Source organism: Dioscorea cayenensis, unplaced genomic scaffold (assembly GCF_009730915.1).
Source record: "Dioscorea cayenensis subsp. rotundata cultivar TDr96_F1 unplaced genomic scaffold, TDr96_F1_v2_PseudoChromosome.rev07_lg8_w22 25.fasta BLBR01000119.1, whole genome shotgun sequence".
Taxonomy (NCBI): domain Eukaryota; kingdom Viridiplantae; phylum Streptophyta; class Magnoliopsida; order Dioscoreales; family Dioscoreaceae; genus Dioscorea; species Dioscorea cayenensis.
This window is the reverse complement of record NW_024086510.1, coordinates 2103-26980: the sequence shown is the minus strand read 5'-3', so window position 1 is coordinate 26980 and position 24878 is coordinate 2103. Positions and strand designations below refer to the sequence as shown.

General features: G+C 36.8%; 2 protein-coding genes across 2 annotated transcripts; both read left to right on the top strand.

Moving 5' to 3' along the window:
* The first annotated feature begins 3280 nt into the window (after positions 1 to 3280).
* Positions 3281 to 6483, top strand: LOC120253583 (MDIS1-interacting receptor like kinase 2-like). The gene is made up of 3 exons (XM_039261899.1): positions 3281 to 4215; positions 4317 to 4761; positions 5424 to 6483. Exons 1-3 carry the CDS (start codon positions 3318 to 3320, stop codon positions 6481 to 6483), a joined length of 2403 nt encoding a protein of 800 aa, XP_039117833.1. The 5' UTR covers positions 3281 to 3317.
* Positions 6484 to 7178, top strand: LOC120253585 (MDIS1-interacting receptor like kinase 2-like). The gene is made up of 2 exons (XM_039261901.1): positions 6484 to 6533; positions 6686 to 7178. Exons 1-2 carry the CDS (start codon positions 6524 to 6526, stop codon positions 7069 to 7071), a joined length of 396 nt encoding a protein of 131 aa, XP_039117835.1. The 5' UTR covers positions 6484 to 6523; the 3' UTR covers positions 7072 to 7178.
* The last annotated feature ends 17700 nt before the right edge of the window (positions 7179 to 24878 follow it).

Genomic DNA, 24878 nt, shown 5'->3' with positions numbered 1-24878 from the left:
TGTTTTTGTTTTTTACATGTTGGTGGGGTTGTAAACTTGTAAACAAGTCAAGCTTGATCCAGTTAGGTCCAATTCAAGATCTGCTTGAAATTTTGAGTTGAGTTTAAGCTTTATAGAGCCAAATTAGAGCAGCTCATGAGCAGCTTGATTGATTGATAATCCTAGCTACCTATTTAGTTGATTATTCTACATTTCTATTCATTCATCCCTTGCATTTCTTTCTATTTTTGGAAAGAAATAAAAAAGAGATCCATGCCTTTATCCATTTAACTCGGAAGAAGTATGTTGTTTCTTAAAGTTTAACTTTTCATTGGAAATATTTTCTATCAAAGGTAACCTTCTTACAAATAATGCAAACCCTTCCATGCTCTATATCTTGAATTTAGCACGTTTTGCATTCATATTTTCCTTTGCATTTATATTTCCACTTAATGTACAAAGTGCCAGGAAATGTCAAGATTGTGGCTAATTATGCTGCCTAATTTAACTCTGTAACCATGCAGATTTCGTAATAAGGACTGTTGGCTTGAATCAATATTTTGAAAATAAAAATATATATTTTGGCAATAGCCTTGACTTTGTTTCAAATTTTCAAGATTGTTTAAATGGTTCAACAAAAATTTTAGTGTTCTAACAGCTATTTTTGGTACATATTGTTATCCAGCAAGATTTGTCTGTTGAGAATTTATCACATCAAAAAGGAGGTTATGAAGCAGAACTTGATTCTCACTTGAACTCATTAAGAGATAAGCTTGCTGCAGTAAATACCTGTCATTTGTTCTTCTTCTTTGGTTTCCTTAACTCTGCTTCTCTAGAGACAATTACAAATTATCTAGGTTGGGAAGGAATCTTCAGAGCTTCATAGAGAGATCCAAGCTCTGGAAAAGCAGGCTTCTCTTAACAACAGTTATGACGCATCCATTGCTGAGGCACTGCAGCAGTATGAGCAGAACTCAACGCATGAGATGTTTCAAGGTATAATTGCACATCTAAACATCTGGTATATCATGTTGGATGATGTTCCAGTTGCATTTTTGCTTTGGGTTTCTGTTTAGCAGTTTTCATCAAAGCATGTCAATGTCCTCAAGATAACCTTGAAACCATTCATTCATAGTTTCATTTGAACAATCAACGAGTGGTTCAATTCTGCTTATGATTTTCTGTGTCATTCCAAATTCAAATGTAACAATTTAACTAGCCAACAGAAGGATTCTCAGTCATTTCATTCTATTTCGCCCTAACGCAGGTCATAATTAAGTAGTCACATAGGCCAACTGGCGCTATGACTATTAAGCCCTTTGATTAGGCATTATTCAATTCAAAAGGAAGACTAAGAGATCTTCCACCACAGCATTTTTAATTATGGTTGATAAGTGTTTGTACAACCAAAGATGGAAGTCTTTCTTTCCTACTTTAGTCTTTGATGATGTAAGGGACCTTGACTTTTAATAACTTTGAAATTGAAAGTCTTTCTTTCCTCATTGCTAGATTGAAGCTGTTTTTTGATGAATATAGATTTTCATTATCATTGAAATTTTCAACATAGATCTTGACTATATACACTCATTGATGACCTTGGCTATCTGCTTTTAGGCCTTCATTCATGGCACTCGATGGACCAACTTTTTCTATGCATTCGATGTTTGCTCATTTGATGGATTTACAAGTAAAATAATGACCGACTGAATGATTCAATATGAAATGAGATGTTGAAATTATGATTTGTTAATAAACATGGTAGACATATCCATTTAAGTAATTTTAAAATTATGATCATACTGTATTCTACAACATTAACATTAATTTATATATTTCCACTTAGATTGAGAAAACAAAAGTAGGCCTAGTAGGTAACAATGTGGTTGTTATTTACGTCTTTATCACTGTGTTTGAATGTTTGAATGCATGCTTACCATTTTAAGTTGGCTATGAATTCTAATGTTGGTGAATACTAAATCTGCTTCCATCTCCTCCACAAAATTTGGAATCACAATGTCTCTGAAAACAAACAGTGGTTAATGCATGTCCCTAATTTTTTATTCTGGGCTTGAAAAATACGATTTTATATATATATATATATATATATTTGGATCCTATAAGTCTGGAGTGTAAGAGATAGTCATGAGGTTACTCTATTTAGTCAATTTTGTATTCCGTTTTATCCAACATTTTATTTATAGCCTCCTTGGAGAGACATTCATAAATAGTTTTTTTTTAAAAAAAAAATAGTTGGAATTCAATATATGATTAATAGCACTAACAAGGAAAAGTAATTAGAGTTTGATATATGGTCTATAGCTCCATCAGGGAAACAAAAGTCATTGGAATTTAAGTAATGTATAATTCATTTCGTCATTAAAGTAAACGCACGACATTTTTGATGTGATTTTTGAAGTGACCATTGAGCTATCAATTGTCATATTTCATGTTTCTCAAATAAAAACAGGATCTTATATGGAAATTTTAAAAAATTATAAAGTTTGAAAAATATATTATTATGAGATAAATATAATTTTAATAATTATTTGAAGCTTCCATTAAAAAAATAATTATTATTATTTGAGGTGTATATATATATATATTTTTAAAAGATGAATAAAATCACGTAAATTAAAAAAAAGTAATAAAGTATATATTATTGTTGAGAGTTTTGCTAGTTGGAGGAAAATGTTAGTTTACAGTATTTATGAATTTTAGAATCATGTAAATTTTCTTAACTGTATTATACTGGATAATATGGATGTAGCCACGTTGAAATAACTAAACTGCATTTTATTGTGGGCCACTTATCCTTTTTGCTTTTGAATTTTCCACATTGTTTTTGGTTTAAATAGAATAATATATAAAGACCAAGTCTCATTTGATTATTCCTCCATGACAAGCAAAGAATTTAAAAGGAAAACCAACTCTGAGACACGTTACACCCCTAATTGGAACAACTGTTTCTTAGATGTGCATTCATGTTTGCAGTAAGTGGATGCTTGACTCTTGCTTTAATTATGTTGAAACATTCAACATTAAGAGTTAAGAGTGTTAGACAACTTGGCTGCAGAAACCACAAATTATATCACAAATATTACATCAATCCCCATCACAATTAATTTGTGTAAAAGTATTTTGTAATCAAGAGTGGTAGTTAGCTATCAATGTAATTGAATATATGCTAAAAATAATGCTTATTTTTAAGATGATATTAATTATTATGTGAATTATCTTTCAGACTGTGATGCTATATAAAAAGGTGATCAAGGCCCTCCTAACAAAACCACAAGAACATGTCTAGAGGCTTTCTAGGAATAATAATATATAGTTTCCACATGAAATCACTGCTTTCCTCAAAGTTCACAGCCACCTTCCCAACATTGATGATGATGATGGTCCTTTTGCTGTTTGTACTACTCTTCTCCAATCTTTGTTTCCCTGTTTTAAACATGGCAGCAGCTTCAAATATTGAATCCCAAGGGAAAGCTCTTCTTCAATGGAAGGCGGAGCTTGAAACACAAGAACTTCTTAACACCTGGACATCAAAGACCAGTCCATGCAATTGGACTGGAATCACTTGCAGAAATGATGGCCATCTCATGCCAACCATCACCAAGGTCCAATTGGAACAATTGGGACTAGAAGGGAAGCTGGAGATTCTCAACTTCTCAGCTCTGCCATCACTCAGAGTTCTCAACCTAAGCGACAACCATATACATGGATACATCCCTGCAGCCATTTCAGCTCTCTCCAAGCTCGCCATTCTTGATCTCTCTAACAACAAGCTCACAGGCGTCATCCCATCAGAGCTTGGCAATCTGACAAGGCTCAAGACCTTGTGGCTCTTTGAGAATCAGATAAGTGGCTCAATACCTCCTTCTTTTGGAAAACTTTTGAACCTAGTGATTTTGGAAGATCTTAGAATATCCTACAACCAAATAACCGGTTCCATCCCCCATAATATTGGAAATCTAACAAAACTTGAAACTTTTTATCTAAGTAAAAATAACATAAATGGTTCCATTCCACATGAAATAGGGAATTTAATTAATTTGAAAGATCTTGAGATATTTGACAACCAAATAACAGGTCCCATCCCCAGTAGCATTAGAAACTTGACCAAAATTGAAACTTTTTACCTAGGTGGAAATAACATAAATGGCTTCATTCCTAGTGAAATTGGGAATCTAGTGAACTTGAAAGCTCTTGCACTATTCGAAGACCAAATAACTGGTCCCATCCCACATAGCCTTGAAACTTGACTAAGCTTGAAACTTTATACCTATATAAGAGTAAAATAAATGGTTCCATTCCTTATGAAATTGGGAATCTAGTGAACTTGAGAGATATTGAAATACCTCAGAACCAATTAACTGGTCCCATCCCCCGTAGCATTGGAAACCTGACCAAGCTCAAAACTTTTTACCTATATAAGAATAAAATAGATGGCTCCATTCCTTATGAGATCGGGAATCTTATGAACTTGATAGAGTTTGATGTATCCGACAATCAAATAACTAGTCCTATCCCACATAGCATAAAAAACTTGACCAAGCTTGAATTTTTTAACCTACAAACCAATAACATAAATGACACTTTTCCTTGTGAAATTGGGAATCTAGTGAACTTGAGAGATTTTGAAATATCTCACAACCAAATAACTGGTTCTATCCCACATAGCATCGGAAATGTAACCAAGCTTGAGACATTTTACCTAAACAAGAATAACATATATGGCACTATCCCACCTTCTCTTGGAAGTTTGAAAGTTCTCACTGGGTTAATTTTGGCCCACAATCATCTCTCAGGCATGTTGCCAAAATGAAATAGCGAACCTCACAAATTTAATTATTCTTGATTTGTTCAACAACAATCTTTTGGGTAACCTACCACCAGATTTGGTTAAAGGCGGTTTGCTTCAATATCTTGGGTTGGGATATAATAATTTCAAGTGTCTCATTCCCATAAGTTTGAAAAATTCAACAAACTTATCCGGGGTCCCAGCTTGACAAAAACCTATTTATTGGAGATGTCTCTCAAAGCTTTGGTGTTCATCCGCATTTGGATTATATTGATCTAAGTTTTAACAAACTGTCCGGCACTTTATCACCGACTTGGGGAGCATGCCTTAACTTGACAAGTCTTAAAATATCGAGCAAATGTAGTCACTGGAAAAATACCATGGGAAAATTGTTCAATTGTCAAAAGTTGCAACTACTTGACATCTCTTCTAATAATTTGATGGGAAAAGATCCCAAGAGAGTTCGGAAAAATTATCTCACTTATTTCACTTGAACATGAGCAACAATCATCTCACAGTGAACTATACCACCGTAATTTGGGGGATTTATCTTCATTAGAAGTTCTAGATCTTTCAAACAATAATTTGAGAGGAGAAATACCAATACAAGTTGAGAATTGCATTAAATTGATCTCGCCAGGGTTGAGCAAATGAATGAACTAAATGGAACCATCCCTTTTCAACTTGGTAACTTGAACTTTATGGAAGTTTTAGAATTGAGTGACAATTTATTCAAGGGAGACATACCACCACAACTTAGCAAGCCAACGGAATTGCAAGAGTTGAATCTATCACACAATGAGTTGGTTGGTCACATTCCTTCTTCTTTTCAGTTAATGACAAGCTTAACATTATTGGATTTATCTTATAATTCTCTGGAAGGTCCGGTTCCAAAAAACCATTTCTTTCAAACAGCTCCCATTAAATGGTTTACCCACAATAAGGGCTTATGTGGTCAAGTGCAAGGTTTGCCACTATGTTCTCAATCCCATTCAACAAGTATAGATGATGCAAGGAAACAGCATAAAGTCATTATCTTGATTGTTGTTTTGGTACTTGGTGCTTTATCTATCTTATTTCTAGTAAGTGGAATATTCACAATATGTTGTTATAAAAGAAAGGGATCCACTATAAATGACATAAGGGAAGACTTTGATGGGCATTTCTTCTCTGTTTGGGGAGTCAATTATGAAAAGGAAGCATACAAAGAGATCGTTAGAGCGACAGAAAATTTCAGTGAAAAATACCAAATCGGTACTGGAGCTTCTAGCATAGTATACAAAGCAACACTATCATCAGGATTGACACTTGCTATTAAGAAAATTCAAGAAGAAGAAGCCCAAGTGAATGAGCAAGCTTTTCAAAATGAAATACAAACATTAACTGAAATTCGGCATCGAAATATTGTGAAGTTTTATGGTTTTTGCTTCACTCATAGATTCAGCTTTCTTGCATATGAGTATATGGAAAGAGGAAGCTTGGGTGCCACTTTGAGATCTGAAGAAGGGGTAATGGACCTGAATTGGATCAAGAGAGTCAGCATTATACGAGACATTGCTCAAGCTTTATCTTATCTGCATCATGATTGTGCCCCACCTATCATTCATCGAGACATAACGAGCAACAATATTCTTCTTGATGAAGAGTACAAGGCTTGTGTTTTCGGACTTTTGGTATTTTCGAGATTGCTAAAAACCTAATTCATCACATTGGAGTTTGCTTGCAGGCACCTATGGGTACATGGCACCAGGTATGTATATATCTCTTGATCATCTAATTATTTCTTCTATTCATATTTACTTGTAATTAGTTTTTTTAGATTTACCAACATTAAATATAAAACATTAATGATGGAATATTGAAGTGAACTACGACTAAACTTGACTTTATTGCTATTTGCAGAGCTTGCCTATGTAATGAGAATGACTGAAAAATGTGACGTATATAGTTTTGGGATTGTAGCACTTGAAGTGATACATGGAACACATCCTTGTGATCTCCTAAGCAACTTTTCATTAAGCATGTTAGTGAAAGATATCCTAGATCCACGTCTTCCACTTCATATAGCTGATCAGGTGATGACAAACCAAGTGCTTTCAGTGATTTTAATAGCAATGCAATGCATTAACACTAATCCACAAGCTCGCCCTTCAATGCAACAAGTATCTCAAAGGTTGTCTCCTCCAAAGTTTTTGCCAGCATGTCACATCTATTCTTTTCAAGCACTTACCTTTGATCACCTCATAAACATTGTGCAAACAAATATTGATGATCAAGCACATGAATAATGGGAACTTAGGAAAGGAGTATATATTACAAGTACTGGAGGTATAATTCAGTCTTCTTCTCTCATTCTCCTAAGTTTCGTTAATTAGAGGCATATCCGTTCTTAATATCCAGCATGATGAGTACTATGCATTTATATTTCTTTATTGATTGAATTTCTCGTATATTTGCAAACATTTCAAAAATATAATTGAACTTTAGCCAAGTTTATTGCCCAAAAAAATAAATGTACTTATGTTTTAACCAACCTTTTGCATTCATCATTAGAAAGTTTTCTCATACAATGGCATTATTAAAATAAATGTTAGTTTGAACAATATAGATTTATTACCCTGATGACAACCACTAGATAGCCTAGTGGAAGTCATTTTGAATGGTGGGTGAGTGGTGCAAGGTTGAATCCCTTGTGCCTCAGTACTATACAGTACTTGTGTCGATCTATTGTATACATATTATAGAAATACTATATTGATATCGTTCACACTTTGTTGCTACGGGTCTCACGTGGGATGAGCCGTTTTCTTCACTCCTCCAGGGTTGCAAGACAAGGAGGATTTATCATTGTGGGTTATGGTCTATGATATATCATCTTGGGCGCAAGTGACAGAGCCCCTAGTGCTCGTGTTAATCCACCCCACATAGTAAATCCCTAGAGGGTCGTTAAACCACTGTAATTGGTGCACCACCATACATGCTTGTCCTTTTGACACACCATTGTGGGGCGGTAGCTTGTTGCCATTCATAGATTAATTATCCTAATATAAATTTGCTTGTCTAATTATATAATATGATGAGAATTTATATTCTATACTTCTGGCTTAATGCAGCTCGTACTACTAGCTAAGCGTCCCAAAATCAAGGATGTCACCAATGAAAAGCCACAATTCTAGTCACTCTAAGGAGGGTGATCTTGACCCTGAGTTTTCAAAGCGGTCCACTTTTGTGTTTGTTTGTCTTGGCCCTCCTTATCTTTATTAATTTGTGATGTTGCAATGAACTCTCCTTTCATTTTCATTATTTTGTAATGTTGTAATTAACTACCTTTTTAATTAAATAAAGTGGTTGTTCTATTTTATAGAAAACTTACATATTGAAATTTTGTTTTGTGTACATGTTGATAGGGTTGTAAACAAGTTAAGCTTAACCCTGCTAGGTTCAATTCAAGCACTACTTGAAATTTCGAGTTGAGTTTAAACTTTATAAAGCCAAATTAGAGCAGCTCATGAGTAGCTTGATTGATTGGTAACCCTAGTTACCTATTGAGTTGATTATTTTACATATCTATTACTTCAATTACTTCATCACTTGCAGATTCCTTCTGTTTATATATATATATATATAAATAAAAGAGATCCATATCTTAATCCATTTAAGTCAAAAGAAGTATGTTGTTCCTTAAAGTCTAACTTTTCATTGGAAATATTTTCTATCAATGGTAAACTTTTTACAAATAATGCAAAGTGCAAACCTGTCCATGCTCTTTATCTTGACTTTATCGCGTTTTGCATTCATATTTTTTGTTTAGCATACAAAACACGGAGCAAATGTCAACGTTGGGGTTAACTATGCCGCCTAATTTAACTCCAAAACCATGCAAAGTTCATTATGAGGACTGTTGGCTTAAATTAATATTTTGAAAATAAAAATATTTATTTGGGAAATAGATCAAACTTCACTCAAATCTTCCAAATGATTCCTTCTTGCTTTTTAATTTATTTTCTTTTCAAAAAATCAAAGAAACTTGTTTAGACTTTCTTCAAGCTAATGGCTAATGCTTCAATGCTAGCTTCAGTTTTCAACTATAACTATCCTGATTATGTATATTCACCTTTCAATATAAATAAAGCTAACTACTCTAATTATGCCAATATATATGTGCTCTTAACTCATACCAGAGTAGATAATTTCTTATTGTTCTTTATTTCATAATGAAAGATATTAAGTTTCTGTTTAATTGTATTAATTGCAAGTGAGCCATCAATGTTTCTTGATGATATGAACCAAGACAAGCTTATATTTTCAATCAATCATATGTCCTCTCAATTCTAGCATGACATTTAATTACATAAATTACATAAGGAAGAAGGATCAAGCAATTTCTTTGGGAGCAACAACATCTCTTATTACATACCTAATTAATCATGAGATCAGAAATCTTGTGCATCTGAACTAGATACATTTTGCAAAGCAATTGTATAAGCGATTTTTATTCCTTCTAGCAATTGTACGTAGATGAGAATCAAATAACGATGTACATACCTCATAACATTGGAAATTTGAAATTTCCAAATGATTTCGCGCTTATCAAGCAATCCATTGTCCGTTTGGTTTCGCATCAAATGGGAACCTTTACAAGTTTAATTTCTCTGATTACACAATAAGCTGTCTTTTACGGTAACTTACCAACATATTAGCTCAAGGAAGGATAGCTTGAATATCTTGTACTAGTGTATAATGATTTCCAAGGTCCCATTGTAAGAAGTTTGAAAACTCTACCAAATTGATCAGAGTCCAACATGAAAGAAATCAATTCACTGGATATATCTCTAGAAGCTTTTAATGTTAAAATACAAAACTCAGCAAAACGGTTGTTCCCCCTGTGGGCTCCTTTCTTTCCACCCGGCCTTTAATTTGTTGAGGTAACCTTGGGCTTCTTGAAGATACCACTCTTTTCTCCTTCAGTCGTGATTGTGAATGAAGGTTCTTCTTCGTCCTCTCCTCCCTTAATGCTCATGAATTTCTTTGGGAAGGTGAGTCGGTCAAAAACAGATGCTTTAGCAGCAACGGCATCCTCTTTGACCTCAGCAGGTGGTATAACATTCGACCGTCGTCCCCTTGATGGCAAGCGTGGGACTTGAACCTCAGTTGGTGATGACGGTGGGCTTAGCACGAAGTTGACATATTCTGAAACAGTCCCAAATTTGATCTCAGCTCCAGCTATGCCAGTGTACACAGAAGCATAGGGAAGCTTCACTTGAGTGCCTTCACCAAGGAAAATGGTGCATGATGCAGCTGCATTGTTGGTGTTGTTTGTTGGTGCCATTGCAAAAACCTACAAAGGAAAGCATTGCGTTAACAACAATGGTGATTTTTTTTTATCTACTTTTTTTTTACTTTCTCATTCACACTTTGTTTCAAAGATGGGAGGAGAAGTTGGTCCCCCACCGGGCGTGCCAGACTTTGTGGGCTCCTTTCTTTCCACCCGGCCTTTAATTTGGGTATGACCGGTTAAAAATATGGATCACAAATCAGATTTTTATTTTTTTTTTATATGACATCAAGGGATTATGGGTTCATAACTACTATTAGGGGCAAGCCCCTAATATTAATTACCCCAGACAATGTCATGGGAACCTCCGATTAAAAAAACAAGTGTGAATGAGAATTAACTGAATAATAATTTTTTTTTATTAATTTCAAAGATGCATGCGAACACATGATCATAAACAAGAATACATAAGCATTAATAGAGCCATTTGTTTTAAAAAGCTTGACAAGAGAGTTTTTTTTTTAGAAAGAGCTATTCTTCTATCATGCTCCTCAAACTTCTTTTTGCTCGGCTGGCGTTCTTAGCTCCTTCACTGAAGGTATGTTGGAAGATCCTTTTAGTTCTGTGAATATAACCCTCCTCGATTTCTTTTTTTATGTGCGATTGTATCTTGACATATCGCTTAGTTCTCAAGCTGCGGCCACTCTACATTTATGAGTTGCCTACTTGATCACTTTTGCTTCTTTTATCGCTGAAGACTTTGGCCTTTTGTGCTTGTAAAAATCTCCGACTCCTGGACTTGTGAAACTCCTCACGTCTTTGACTTCTTGGTGTCTTGAAACTTCGGAGTTGCATTTGTCGTTTACACGAGGCATTTTAGGTCTTGACTCTTCAATTCTTTTTGAGCCTTGACCATTGGATTCTTTAAGTTGCGACCCTCAACATGGTTAGGTCATTAACTTGATAATTTTGATTTGCTTTTAAAATAGATCTCAAACTCATTTTTTTTAAGAGAGACCTCATAATGGGTTTCAAGAAAATTTTTTGCCAACTTAACTTTTTTTCAATAAATCTTTGGCAAGAGAATTTTTTTCCTCTTTTTTTGTGAAAAAAATTCATTCATTCATTATTCGTCATCATGAAACTTTCATTTTTTTTCTTCTTTTCATTTCAAGAAAAGATTTTTAACTCCAATGAGAGTCAACTCTTCTTGATTTTTAATGAGTGTTGACAAGAGATGTCTTTTTGTGAACTCTTCATTTCTTCTTCAATTTTACTTTTTCCTTCCACTTTAAGAAATCATTTCACATTTTTCTTTTTACTCCAATGAGTGTCAAAAGACCTCAAAGTGAGCTTGAAAAGAGGATTTAATTTTTTTATGGAAATTTTCTCTTTACTACAAGAATGTTAAGATTTCAAGGTGGAATGAGAGAAATTCATGAAAATTTCTCGTTACCCCAAGAAAGTCAAAACTTCAAGGTGGAATGAGAGAAAATTATGAAAAATTTCTCGTTACCCATAGAAAGTCGAGACTTCAAGGTGGAACGAGAGAAATTTCATGGAAAATTTCTCGTTACCCCAAGAAAGCCAAAGCTCATGGTGGAATTAGAGAAAATATGAAAATTTTCTCGTTACCCCAAGAAAGCCAAAGCTCAAGGTGGAATTAGAGAAAATTTTATGAAAAGTCTCGTTACCCCAAGAAAGGCAAAGCTCATGGTGGAATTAGAGAAAATATGAAAATTTTCTCGTTACCCCAAGAAAGCCAAAGCTCAAGGTGGAATTAGAGAAAATTTTATGAAAAGTCTCGTTACCCCAAGAAAGCCAAAGCTCATGGTGGAATTAGAGAAAATATGAAAATTTTCTCGTTACCCCAAGAAAGCCAAAGCTCAAGGTGGAATTAGAGAAAATTTTATGAAAAGTCTCGTTACCCCAAGAAAGTCAAGGTGGAATTAGAGAAATTTTATAGGATTTTTCTAGAGGAAGCCTGTGAAGAAAAATTACCAAAATACCCCCACTCAAATTCATCCTTTACTTTTTTTTTCCTCATTTTTTTACTCTCTTTTTTTAACCCATCCTTTCATTTTCCCATATTTTCCTTTCTTCTCTCATTTTACTCACCCTTCCATTTTTTCCATATTTTTCCTTCTCTCTTTTTTTCAAATTCATCCTTCCATTTTTTTCCATATTTTTGTCTTCTTTCTTTTTTTTTTTAAATTCACCCTTCATTTTTCCATATTTTTGTCTTCTCTCTTTTTTTCAAATTCACCCTTCATTTTTCCATATTTTTTTTTCTCTTTTTTTCTCACCTTTCATCATTTTTCTATTTTTTCTTCCTCTCTTTTTTATTGCCTGGCTAGCTATAACATTCCACCAAACCTTTCTATAATGCGAGCACAATCTCGGACGTCATAATTCATATTATACTTTGGAAATTCGGCAACATAGCTTAAATTCTTTCTGAACATCTGCTTCCCTTTGTGACCACTTCTTGCACTCTTAGCAATAGTATTCGGGATCTTGAACTTTGTTTCAACTTATTCTAAGATAAAGCTCCAAGCCCAAATAGCTTCTCATGAGTTACTGGGTTTAGCTTTAGGATAGCTTTCTTGAACATGATGGCTTGAACAACTATAGCTGCTTCTTGATTCATATTATCACCATTAACGCAGATAGAAGATGCTCGGAAAAATCCAATATTCCCGAGTAAAAAGGCTCTTATCTATAGTAAAGTATCCCTCGCTTAGGAGCCCGTCCGATGAACTCGATACTCAAGAATATAACCTCATTTTTGAAGCTCTATGGCCTTTGCATACTCGATGATCCATTTTTTTACCATCGAGCAACCATCGCTAAAAAAAATAAGATCGTCGTTGATTGTCTCGTTCGTGTATTCGTTGGCGTGACTCGTCGGTGCACAGTTCATTCTCTCTCTCCTTCTTAGCCCTTTACAACCCTCCTCATCATCCTCCTCTTCAAACCTCATCACTGTGAATTCTCATCGGAGACTGGTCTTGATATTTAGAAGAGGAACCGGAATCACTAGGTGTGGAGAATAGATGGAGTTATTGCCGCGATCGAGGGAAGAAGGCGAACATCAATGATAAATTGTTTGTGAAGTGGTCAGAGAGGTCGTTGGTGGACTTCACATTGTTGGGGATCCATTCGACAAAGTAGGACAAGTTCTTGTTCCGCACATTGATCATCTACTCGTCCCAACTCCTCGATGCTCATCTTGCCACGGAACATGGCGGGTCCAGTCGGGTAACATCCATGCCGGGGATCAACGGCGCACATCGCATTCTTGACGTCTCACGTCTATTGAGTAAGCTTTAGGGATGGTGAGGGCTGTGGGTGAACTTTCGGAGGTCGGAAATCGGATGGTTCGGGTCGCTAAAAACTAGGTGTGGTGAGCTTGAGGATTCGGACGCTATGCATGGTTCCGGGCTTCAAATCCATAAGAACGACGCGGGGAACAAAACGACCGTATCTGGCCTCGTTGTAGTAAACATTGACCCTCTCAAGATGGAAATCGGTATCACCTTGATACTCGCCGGTGGAGTCGATGTCGTGCCCGGTGCACGTTACTTCCCGAACATGAAGGATTTCACTCATTCTCCTCGTCTTCTCGGTGTGATGCTTTCTTCGGAGAGGACGAGAGAGAGCACGAGATAGAAAACGAGAGAAAAGAAATACATACTACGGATGCATGTACGTGCATGATTCCTTTTCTTTAAATGCATAAAATATATATATATATATATATATTAGAGAGAGAGAGAGCATGAATGAGAGAGAAGAGAGAATACTGCATGTGTTTTTTTCTCTTTAAAAGCATGAACATAATTATATATATATATATATATATATATATATATATATGTATATATATATATATTTAGAGAGAGATGAGAGAGAGAAAAAGAAAAACAGGCTATCAATGCATGCACATGCATGGTTGCCTTTCTTTAAATGCATGAAAAAAACATTAAAAATTCATACTAACATGGGCACAGGCATCCGGTTCTCTTTACATGCAAAAATAATTTATTTTTTTTTTGAAAAAGAGAAACAAAGCCATGATACCTTCCAATCGTCCCTTTTTTTATCAGCCGAAGCTCTCTACGTCCTCTCCTTCCTTCTTCTTTCCTCTATCTTTTCTTCTCTCTTCTTTTTTTTCCAGTCTCCCCTTGTTCTGTCTCTCCTCTCTCTTTTTCTTTTCTTCACTCTCTCCTTCTTCTGTCTATCTCCCTTTTTTTTTCCAAAAAACCCTCTCCTTTTTTTCCTTGTCCCTTTTTTTCATCCCGAAAAATCCTCAACACCCCCAAGAATCTCCAACTCCCAGGGCTAGATTTTCTTTTTTTTTTCCTTTTTTTAAATTTTGAATTCAAAATTTCCGATCCCTATCCATAATCTCCATTTTTTGTATTTATTATTATTTTATTTATTTATTTATTTATTTATTTATTTATTTATTTTGCATTTCCCTCCCTTTTTTTATTATTATTCATATATATATATATATATTTTTAAATTTCAAACGATATATATATATATATATATATTCTCTTTCCTCTTCCTTTTCATGTTCTTTTTTTCCTTCTTTTTCTTCTTTGCATCTGTTCCCCCCAAAAATCCTCAACACCCCCAGAAAATCTTCAATCGTGAGAATTTTTTTAAAAATTTAAATTCAAATTTTTTTCCAATTCTTATCACTTCTTCTTCTTCTTCTTCTTCTTCTTCTTTTTTTTGAATTTAAATTTCTTTTTAAAACTTCAAACTCCCTCTTTTTCCCTCTCTCTTTTATTCATTTTCATTTTTTTTAAATATCTTATTATTATTTTTTATTTTAATAATAAATTCCTAATGGAATTAGGAATTAAAAGAAAACCATATAAACAAATGCCCCCCTTGTAACTTCCTCACACACAATAGTTGAGGAAGGTACAAGTACTTTCAAACTTCAAAAATTTTCAACCCACTTGAGATTTTTTTTTTTAAATCCCATATTGAATGATATTTTGCTCAATTTGCCCAATTTAGAAACTTTTGCTTTTCTTCTTTTTTCAACCAAAACTTTGACTTCATGTGCAGCTTCTTCCTTTTTTTTACTTTTATAGAATTTTCTTCTGTTTTCTCTCTTTCTATTTTCTTTCTTTTTTTTTTGTTTGTTTGTTTTTTTTAGTTTACCGCACTTCAAACATGATTTCGACCATCCAACTAAAAGAAAAATAATCTATGAGTCTAAATTCATGAGTGCCAGGAAAGATTTAGCCACCTGATCATCAACTTAAAGATCAATAATGGATACCGCAATGTTTAACAAAATTTGACTTGAACTTATGAATTTTTATGAGAGGTAAATGGACCTCAACCTCAATATCCACCGTTCATATTGACTATTGTCATGTGTTTTATGATGTGGTCAAAATTTCATGATGATCAGAGCTGATCTGGATACCCGATGAGCTACTTGATCAAAAATTGCAAAATTTGCCTTCCAACTTATTTCTTTGATTGTTTGTTTTTCGCTTTTTTTTTCTCTTTTTCTTTGTTTTTGTTTTGTTTTTGTTTTTGTTCTATTTATTCCTTTGACTTACCTTATCTTAAAGTTTCTTATAGGATTTGCATGTAATCTTTCGAGCGAAATTTACAAAGCATCATTTCAAAAATTCATAGAATCATATCTTTATTCGACTTTGACAATGAAAAACAATGTGATGAAATTTGTATTTTGCCTCAAGAAGCATATATCATGCTTGACCAATCTTGCTCAAACAAGAGCATCTGGGACGTTCCATCATAGACAAACACAAATTTTTCCTTCTACAATGCGCTTTTTATTCAAAGAGAAAACAAGATAATAGAACTCGTAATTTGCCTCGAGAAGCATATACTATGCTTGACCAACTGCTCAAACAAAAACCTTTGGACATTCCGTCATAGAACAAACACAAGTTCTTCTTCTTCTATTTTTTTATATTTATCTTTTTCTAATTTTATTTTTATTTATTTTTATTTTTTTTGGGTTTTTTCTTTTTCTTTTTTTATTTTTTTTTCTTTCTTTCTTTTTTTTTTTTAGCATTTTCAAATCATGCATTACATATACATCACGGATAATATTTTTTCAAAAAACGCGCATTGATGGGTGGCATAGGTCTCCTTCCATCGGCGTCGACTAGCTGATAAGCCCCACCTTCGTAGACGACCTCTATAATATATGGGCCTTCCCAATTTGACTTGAATTTGCCCCCAGCATGCTTGTTGGTGATGATTGGTCTTCTTAACACCCATACCATCTCTCCTTTCTCGAAAGTTCGAATTCGAGCCATCTTATTGTAAGCTCGAGCCATCCTTGCTTTGTAGACTTCAAGATTTTGTTGGGCCTCTAGCCTTCTTTCATCTAAAGCATCAAGCTCATCCAAACGCAAGCGAACTCTATCTTCATTTGTGAGTTCATTTTTGTAAAGGCAATTCTTAAAGATGGAATTTGGACTTCAAGTGGAAGAAACGACTACGTACCAAATACCAGCAGTATGGTGTTGATTGAGTCGGTGTTCGATACGTTGTTCGGTATGCCCATAAAACTTCAGGAAGCCTTTCGTGCCAATCCCTTTGACTTTTCGAAACTGCTTTCTTCAACAATTTGGATATTGTTTTATTGAATGCTTCAGCGAGACCATTTGCTCTAGCATTATAGATAGAGGAATACCTCCAATCTATTTTGTGATGTTGAGCAAACCTTCCAACCTTGAAACTTTTGAATGCTCGCCCGTTGTCAGAGATGATCCTTCTAGGCGTCCCAAATTTATATAGCACATGATCTTTGAAGAATTTGATAATGTTTTCTGCCTTTACTTCCTTTAAAGGAATGGCTTCAGCCCACCGTGAGAAATAGTCAGTGGCAGCCAATATAAAGCGATGCCCTCTTGATGATGGTGGCTCAATAGGACCTATCACATCAGTCCCCCACATCTCGAAAGGCCATGAAGAGATTGTAGGGTGTAAAGGATTGGGGTGTTGATGAATGAAATCCCCATGGGCTTGGCATAGTTTTGCCTTGTCTTGCATATTGTAGGCAATCGTTAATCATGCTCGGCCAATAGTACCCAATATGTTTTAATCTTCAACCGCATCTTCGGGTCTGGTGGTGAGCTCCACAAATACGAGAATGGACTTCATGCATGACTTCTTGAGACTCCTCCTTCGAGAGACATCTTAGCGAGGGAGTTGATCATATGATCTTCGATAGAGAACATCATTAACAAGGGTAAACCTCATCGCCCTTTTTCTTTAAGCTGCGTAGCTCGAGACTTTTTCATCCGGGGAGCTCGCCATACTTCAAGTATTTAATGAAAGGCTCTCTCAATCATCTTCAACCAACTGTCGAGAATTTCTTCTTTTTTTGAGCTTCTTGTTTTCGAATTCTTCATCAAAGCATGAACTTAGCACTTTCACTTTGTTTGAATGGTGACTTGGATCTCCTCTTGATGCGGATCGACCAACTCTTTTTGCCAATTTGGCTAAACTATACCTTTTTCCATTAATCGACACGGAAACTCTCTCGACAACATCGAGAATTTGCTTCAACAATTCAATAACTCTCGATGATCTTGAAGGAGTTCTAGCTTATGAGTCTTGAAACTTCCTTCAACTGATTTATAATGAGTTGTGAATCGCCATATATATGCAAGCTTTGAATCCCCATCTTGTTGCTAGCTCAATCCAGTGATAAGAGCTTCATATTACGCTTCATTGTTAGTACATGGCTTTGACAAAGAAAGAGTATCTTAGGATCCCACCTTCGGGAGAAATGAAGATGAGTCGATACCGGCTCTAACTTGAGGAATTTTTGGTCTAATAGTTTGGTTGTATCGAAGAAGCTCCATCGAGTACATACTGCCAACATTGTTTTTCCGCTTCAATTGCCAAAGTCTCTTCATCGGGGAGATCACATCTCAAGGGAGATTCATCGAGGCAAAGGATGCGCCCTGCAAGAAAAATCTGCCAATGCTTGACCTTTGATTGCTTTTTTTGTGGAGTATAAGTTATGTCGAACTCCATGAGTATCAATGCCCATTTCGCCAATCTTCCGATGAAAGTAGTGGCACTGGTCATCAAATACTTGAGTGGGTCTATTCTTGAGATAAGAATAACTTTATGTGAGAGCAAATAATGCAGAAAGCTTCTTTCTTGCAAACACCAAGGAGAGACGAGTGCTTCTCTATTGGTGTATATTTGTTTTCGGCACCCACCAACATTCTACTAAAGATAGTATAGGGCATTCTCCTTCCCTTCTTCATTCTCTTGGGCTAGTAGAGCTCCAAGGGATCCATCAAAACCGTTGTGTATAAAAATCAATGGCTTTCCTTCAATTAGTGCCGCTAACATTTGGGGGATTCAATAAGTAGCGCTTGATTTCTTCAAAAAGCAATTTGGCATTCATTGTCCCATAAAGGGAGCATCCTTTTTTTACCAACTTTGAGAACGGCTTGCACTGCACGAAAGATTAGCGATGAATCTTCGGATATAGGCGAGGCGTCCTTGAAAGGACCTTAGCTGCTTCAATGTCTTTGGAGGTGGCATTTCTATGATTGCCTTAATTTTGGAAGGATCAATCTCTATTCCTCGAGTGCCTCACGACGAATCCAAGGAATTTTTCGAGACAATACCCCAAATGCACATTTCATAGGGGTTCATCTTCAAGTTATATTTCCCTAATACGATCGAACACCGTTCTTAAGTCATTAAGGTGTTGATCTTTTTGATTGTGTCTTCACCACCAAATCATCTACATAGCACTCTACGACTTGGTGAATCAAATCATCAAAAAAATCTTCGTCATAGCTCTTTGATATGTTGCCCCGCATTCTTTAGTCCAAATGGCATAACTTTATAGCGGTAGATGCCTATTGGTGTCCGGAGCACGATATGCTTTTTCATCCTCTGGGTCCATCTTAATTTGGTTGTACCCGGAGAAACCATCCATGAAAGAAAACATCTCATAAGAGGAAGTGTTATCAATCATGATTTCCATAACAGGGTAGTGGAAAAATCATCTTTGGGACATGCTTTGTTTAAGTCCCTGAAAGTCCACACATATTCGATTTGCCCATTCTTCTTCTTGAGCGGGCACTATCTTTGGCAATCCAATTAGGAGTACTTTTCCTCCCTTATGAAACCAGCTTCGATTAGTTTCTTGGTTTCTTCAATGACGCTCTCCTCCAGATCAAACTTCATCTTCCTTGGTGCTTGTTTTACTGGTGGAAAACTTGGGTCGATGGCGAGCTTATGCACTGCTACTCCTGTGTCAAGTCCTGGCATCTCCTTATAACTCCATGCAAAACAGTCAATATACTCCACAAGAATGTTTTGAATGGCTTCTTTCTCTTCTTGAGCTAGTTGTGCACTTAGAAAAGTGGGTTTAGGATCGTCCTCACTTCCCAAGTTGATTTCTACCAACTCATCAATTGTAGCTTGACCTCCATCTTCAAGTTCAGGGGGTGCATCCTTCAATTTTATATCTTTCATGAGGTGGTCATCTGATACTTCTTCAGCTGGATCTTCATCTCCTGTACCCGACCCTTCAATAGCTGACACCATGCGACATTCACATATTTGCTCATCTTGAAACCCAAGACCCCTCTTGCTCAAGCCTTGGCCTTGCATAGCAATCTTGAAAGGATGCCAAAGCTTCTCAAATAGAATATGCCTGTCTCTTGAATGCTTCAAACTAACCCCAGCTTGCTTTATCAACTTTCTTAGCTTAGGAGGATAGTAGTTTGGAATCCTCAAAGGCCAAGGTTCTTCATCTTCCATCAGCTTGTTCATCAGCATATCTTCATCATCGAGTTTGTTGGGATCGAGACTTATAGAAGAGAATCCCTCTCTCCTCTTGATGGCGAGAAGGCACATAGAAGGTAATGAGCCGCTCTACGGGAGTTAACATGCAGCTCATCGAGAGCTTTGTAAAAGGCCTTCCGGTATTCTTGTAACATCTGAGAGAGCTTTCAACGGAACTTCATCATCATCATCTTACGTTTTTAATTGGTAGAAATGAAAGTTCTTCTCCGTCAGAACCATCACTTCCAAAATATCGGCTCCTCTTGTGACGACAAGCAGTTGAGTGAGCGATTTGTATGTCTTCATGATCTTTTTTTCTTCTTGGAAGACTACGTGTCACTTCAAAGTGCGGTTTCAAAAGGCGAAATGAAACCTTCTTACGAGTGAGCTTGGTAGTTTTAGTAACTTTCATAAGAGCGTCATCTTTGGGCTGTGAAAGCTTGCCCCCTTTTTGGTGTATCCACAAAAATACCTTGCATCCTCATAGTTGATTTCATGCACACCAAAGCGGTTGAATCTCACCCCATCTATCACGGTATACATCATCATCCTTCATGTACTTCAAACATTGGTGCAAAGTGGAAGGAACCACATAATTTTCATGTAGCCATGGTCTTCCCAACAATGCTCTATAGGAAGCATCTGTGTTGATAACATGAAACTTCACATCTGACGTCAGCTTCCCAATCTTAAAAGGGAGAGTAATTGACCCAAAGGGCTTTTTGACTATCTTTGGTTAAAGCCTTGGACAACAATCTTTTCAGCTGATAGATGATATGTCTCAACGCCAAGGCATGCAAAGTCTTTAGTGTCATCAGTTCTTGATGAGCACTGGATCAATGAGGATTCGGTTGACCCTTGTCCCATCACAAGACCCGAGTAACATATAAGGGCCTATTGTGCTCCTTTGTCCCCAACAACAAAGTCCTTCTCACGAAATTAATCACCGGAGAACCAAATGCGTGAGAAGCTTACGTCATATGAGTTTCGACAAAAATAAACTGATACTCTTCTGGGTTTTGCAAGACATGGATCAATGTGTCTCTGAGCTCCTGTGACATCATCAGCGCATCAAAAACACTTAGTTGAGCTGGAATCTTCTTCAAGTGGGCAGTAATATTGTAATCTTGGGCAGTAATATCTTCATTAACATCAATCATTTTCTTTTTCCCTTTATCTTTAGTGCCACGTGCTTGCTCGAGAAACCTTCGCACGTTGTTAATCATTCGAGGCTCCTCCTCCTCATCTTGGTGGATGCACCCATTATCATGCCTTCCTTTGATTGTCAAGGCATAGCATGTACCTGACATCTCAAAATACTCCTCAGGTAGGCTTACGGCACCTGACTTGAGTACTTTATGTAACCAGCTCTTGAAACCATTGCAATCTTCCAATGTATGCCCTATCAAATGATGAAAAGGACAATACTTAGGATGATTTTTAATATTTATAGTAACATCCCTTTTCTCCTTTAGAAGCAATAACCATTCCTCCACCATTTTTTGAAATAATTCTTGAATTTTATCTCTTCTTATGGAGAAGCTCCCATCACTCACACTCGTTTAGAGATGAGGCGTTTTTCCTTCCCTCTATGTCAACTCTTGATCTTCACTATGGTGAAGATGTGTCTCCTCTTGACAAAAAGAAAGATTCACGAGTTCCATGATCCCGGACTCATTCCAAGGCATCACCATGCCGGAATATGTGGCTTTCGATGAGTGAGGTCAGATGCCACCTCTTTGATAAAAGATGGAATCTCTTCATATGGCATCACCTTTCTAAGTATTTTATACTTAGGTGCTCTTCTTGATTTCTCCTTTGGATAATCTTTGGTTTGCTGTGACAAGATTGTGTTGAAGCTTCGCAGACCTCGCATTCGCCATTCAGAACCCTTCCCTTAAAAAGCTTGTTTCTTTTTACATTTTTACTCGCATATGGTCTCCCATGTCTATCATATAGCTGCTCGGTCACGAATCATCCCTCATCTGGATAGTGGAGCTCAAGTTCATCTTCATCATCAACATCATCCCAAGCTTCTTCTTCATATATGGTAATAACTTCGACAAGTCTCAACCATGGGCTCTTCATGCTTGGGGACTCGTCCAAATCACGAGTAGCCCCTTAACCTCATCAAGAAAATAATCACCTAATGTAATTATGGCTCTCTCCTTTTTCTTGATAATCTTCAAGAGTCAATATATTCCTCAATAATTGACTTCTTGTAATGGAATCAGCGAGGCTTCACACTATACGCTTCTTTTTCTTGTTCTTGATCTTTTTATTTTTCTTGGATTTTTGTTTGGAGCTTCTCATTGGGTTCTTGAGGCTCTCCGCCACTTGATGCGGGGAGCTCTCCCAACTCTTCAACATTTTTCTTGACTTCTTTGAGAGTGAAAAAATTTCCCATAAGCCTACGGAACTCCAAGAGGAGCGAGGCTCCTTGGGAACTTGAAATCCTCCCTCGGCTTGCATGCTCAGCCACGATGTACTTGCATCTTGCTCCCACGAGGTTTCTTCTTGTGGTGCAAGCGACACATGAGTTGGTATGCTACTGTTGGTTGATTGAGCAACACATTTTAGATAAAGTAATCTTCCCTTCTTGATCTTGCCGCTCAATCCAATCTTCAAATACACCGCATGTTCTCGATTGAATGACCCAATATACGTGGTATGGAGCGAGGGATTTGGGTGATCAGCCTATGCTACTGTCTATGCACGGTACGCTTGCTACGGCGGCTATAAACCCAGCTCAATGCATCTTTAGAATATCTTCATCACTTTGTCTCTTCTAAAGGAATACTTCTTGCTCATCCTCTCTTGAAGAGAACTTGCTAGGCTTAACGGGTGGTTCACTTCCACTCCCAGTGATGGTGGTTTTAGCTTATCATAATTTCTGCGATGTAGTGCTCTCCTTTACCTTACTCGGTTCAAAGGCCACATGCTTAACACCTTCGCTTTCTTGGTTTTCTTTGTCTACTTTGGTGGGTTGCATTGCGGACCTACCCTTGGACTAGTTCTCTCCAATTTTTGACTTGAGAGATTAAGTCTTGGAAGGTATGAATATGCTCGGATGAGGCGAGAAATGGAGCCATCCGGTTATAATATTCGCCCAATAGCCCCACTGCTTGCATCTAATCAAGTGGTTGCTCACACTTGATGCTCAAGTTGCTCATCTCATCACATAATCTATGACCTTCTCATCCTTGTTACGCCTTGTGTTGGCACGTAATCTATAGTAATTTTGATCGGTAACTCCACTGAGCGAACCCTAAAGAGTCATTTCATTTGTTGCCATGTACGAATGGATTCGAGGTTGTGGGTTTGCATGCCATTCAACACTTTCCGGTTAAAGTGGCGGCAAATTGTCTCAACAAACAAAGATGGGTTGTTGCTTGTGTGCATCTTTGTTATGAAATAAGGCTAAATGTTGATCGAGGGGTTCCCCACTAGTTAAAAGCGCTTGAATTTGGGAACATTTATCCCTGTCGGATAAACCCTTGATCGCATGAAAAGCTTTGAGTGGGGCTTGTCAGCCATCACTTTTAGTGTGTAGCACCCTTGGCTTGTTTTAATTGTCTGACAACTATCGCTTTTGTACTTCTTCTCGAAATCATTGGCTCACCTTGCCGATGTTCCGAACTGCTCGTGCACACCCAAAGAACTTCTTCTTCATCATCTTCTTCCTCTCCGGATAACTTGCACGGATGGTGCTTGCCATGAACCCTTGAATTATCATGGGCATATGCGGACTTGATCACTCAAGCGAGAGATCACACAGATCAAAAGGCGCAATGATGCATCATAGATATGTGATCTTTCTCTTGTTGATCCAAATTGCTTTTTAATCTTGCAAACATTGGATCTTTGTTTTGATGTAAAAATAAGGTTGTCATCTTCTTCCTCGCTTGAATCATTATTCCTCCCCAGGAGGAGTTTCAAACCAATTTGCTTAGGCGAAGTTTTTGCCTCTTTCTTGTACTTTCTTGTAATACTTGATCAAAATCATCTTGTTACAGTACCACTTGTACCAAGCTGTTGTCTTCTTTCGCAGCCCTACTAGTGAAAGGGCGGCTGTCTGATTCCGAGTGGGTGTCGGTCTCGGTAATCACCGTCGTGCGGTGTGTGCTTCTAGATCCTCCATTTCTTCATACTGAGCTTATCACTTATCCAGCAGGAACCTTGAGCAGCGATGAGCAGGAGGGTGTGGTCCTCTTGTAAAGCACAGCTATCGTGAGTGTGGCTAGAGCCCTCAAATCCGTCGAAGCTACAGCGATTTTGAAAGTGAGTTCTTTTTCCTTAGATACAGAACTCCTCTCGATTGTCGTCCGCACTTTCGAGTTTGTGGCTTCACGTGAAATGATAGTTATCATAAATTTTTCTTGGAAAAGTGCCTTCTTGAGTGTATTGGGACCTTGGTGGCACGCTCACACTCATCCATGCTACTTGCTGTGAAGACCGAAGCTCACGGTTGTGAAGTTCTCGTCACGTTCAGTAGAGGTGACGAGAGTTGGTAAATGAATTTGAAGAGCGTTCCCGAGGCGGGAATGAGACAAAACTCGCGCCTTCTCTTGAGGTGAGGTGTCTTCCTCTTGGCCGACCTCGCAAGCCCCATCATAAAGAAGGATCTTGTTGAGGTAACCTTGGGCTTCTTGAAGACCACCACTCTTTTCTCAGCTGGTCGTGATTGTGAATATTGGACCTCTTTTCACTCCAACGAAAGGTCAGAAAGTCCAGTGGGTTTAAAAATCTTTAACTCTTTCTTTTTTTTGAGCGAGTGTTGGTTTGAGATATTTTTTGAACTTTCTTTTTTTTTTTTTATCACTTTTGAATTTTTTTATTTTTCTTTATTTTACTTTTTCTAACGAGTGTTAAAAGACCTCAGTGAGCTTGAAGAAATGGTTTGACTTTTTATGAAAATTTCTTACCCCAAAAGTGTCAAACTTCATGTTGATTTAGAAAAATTATGAAAATCTCGCTCCC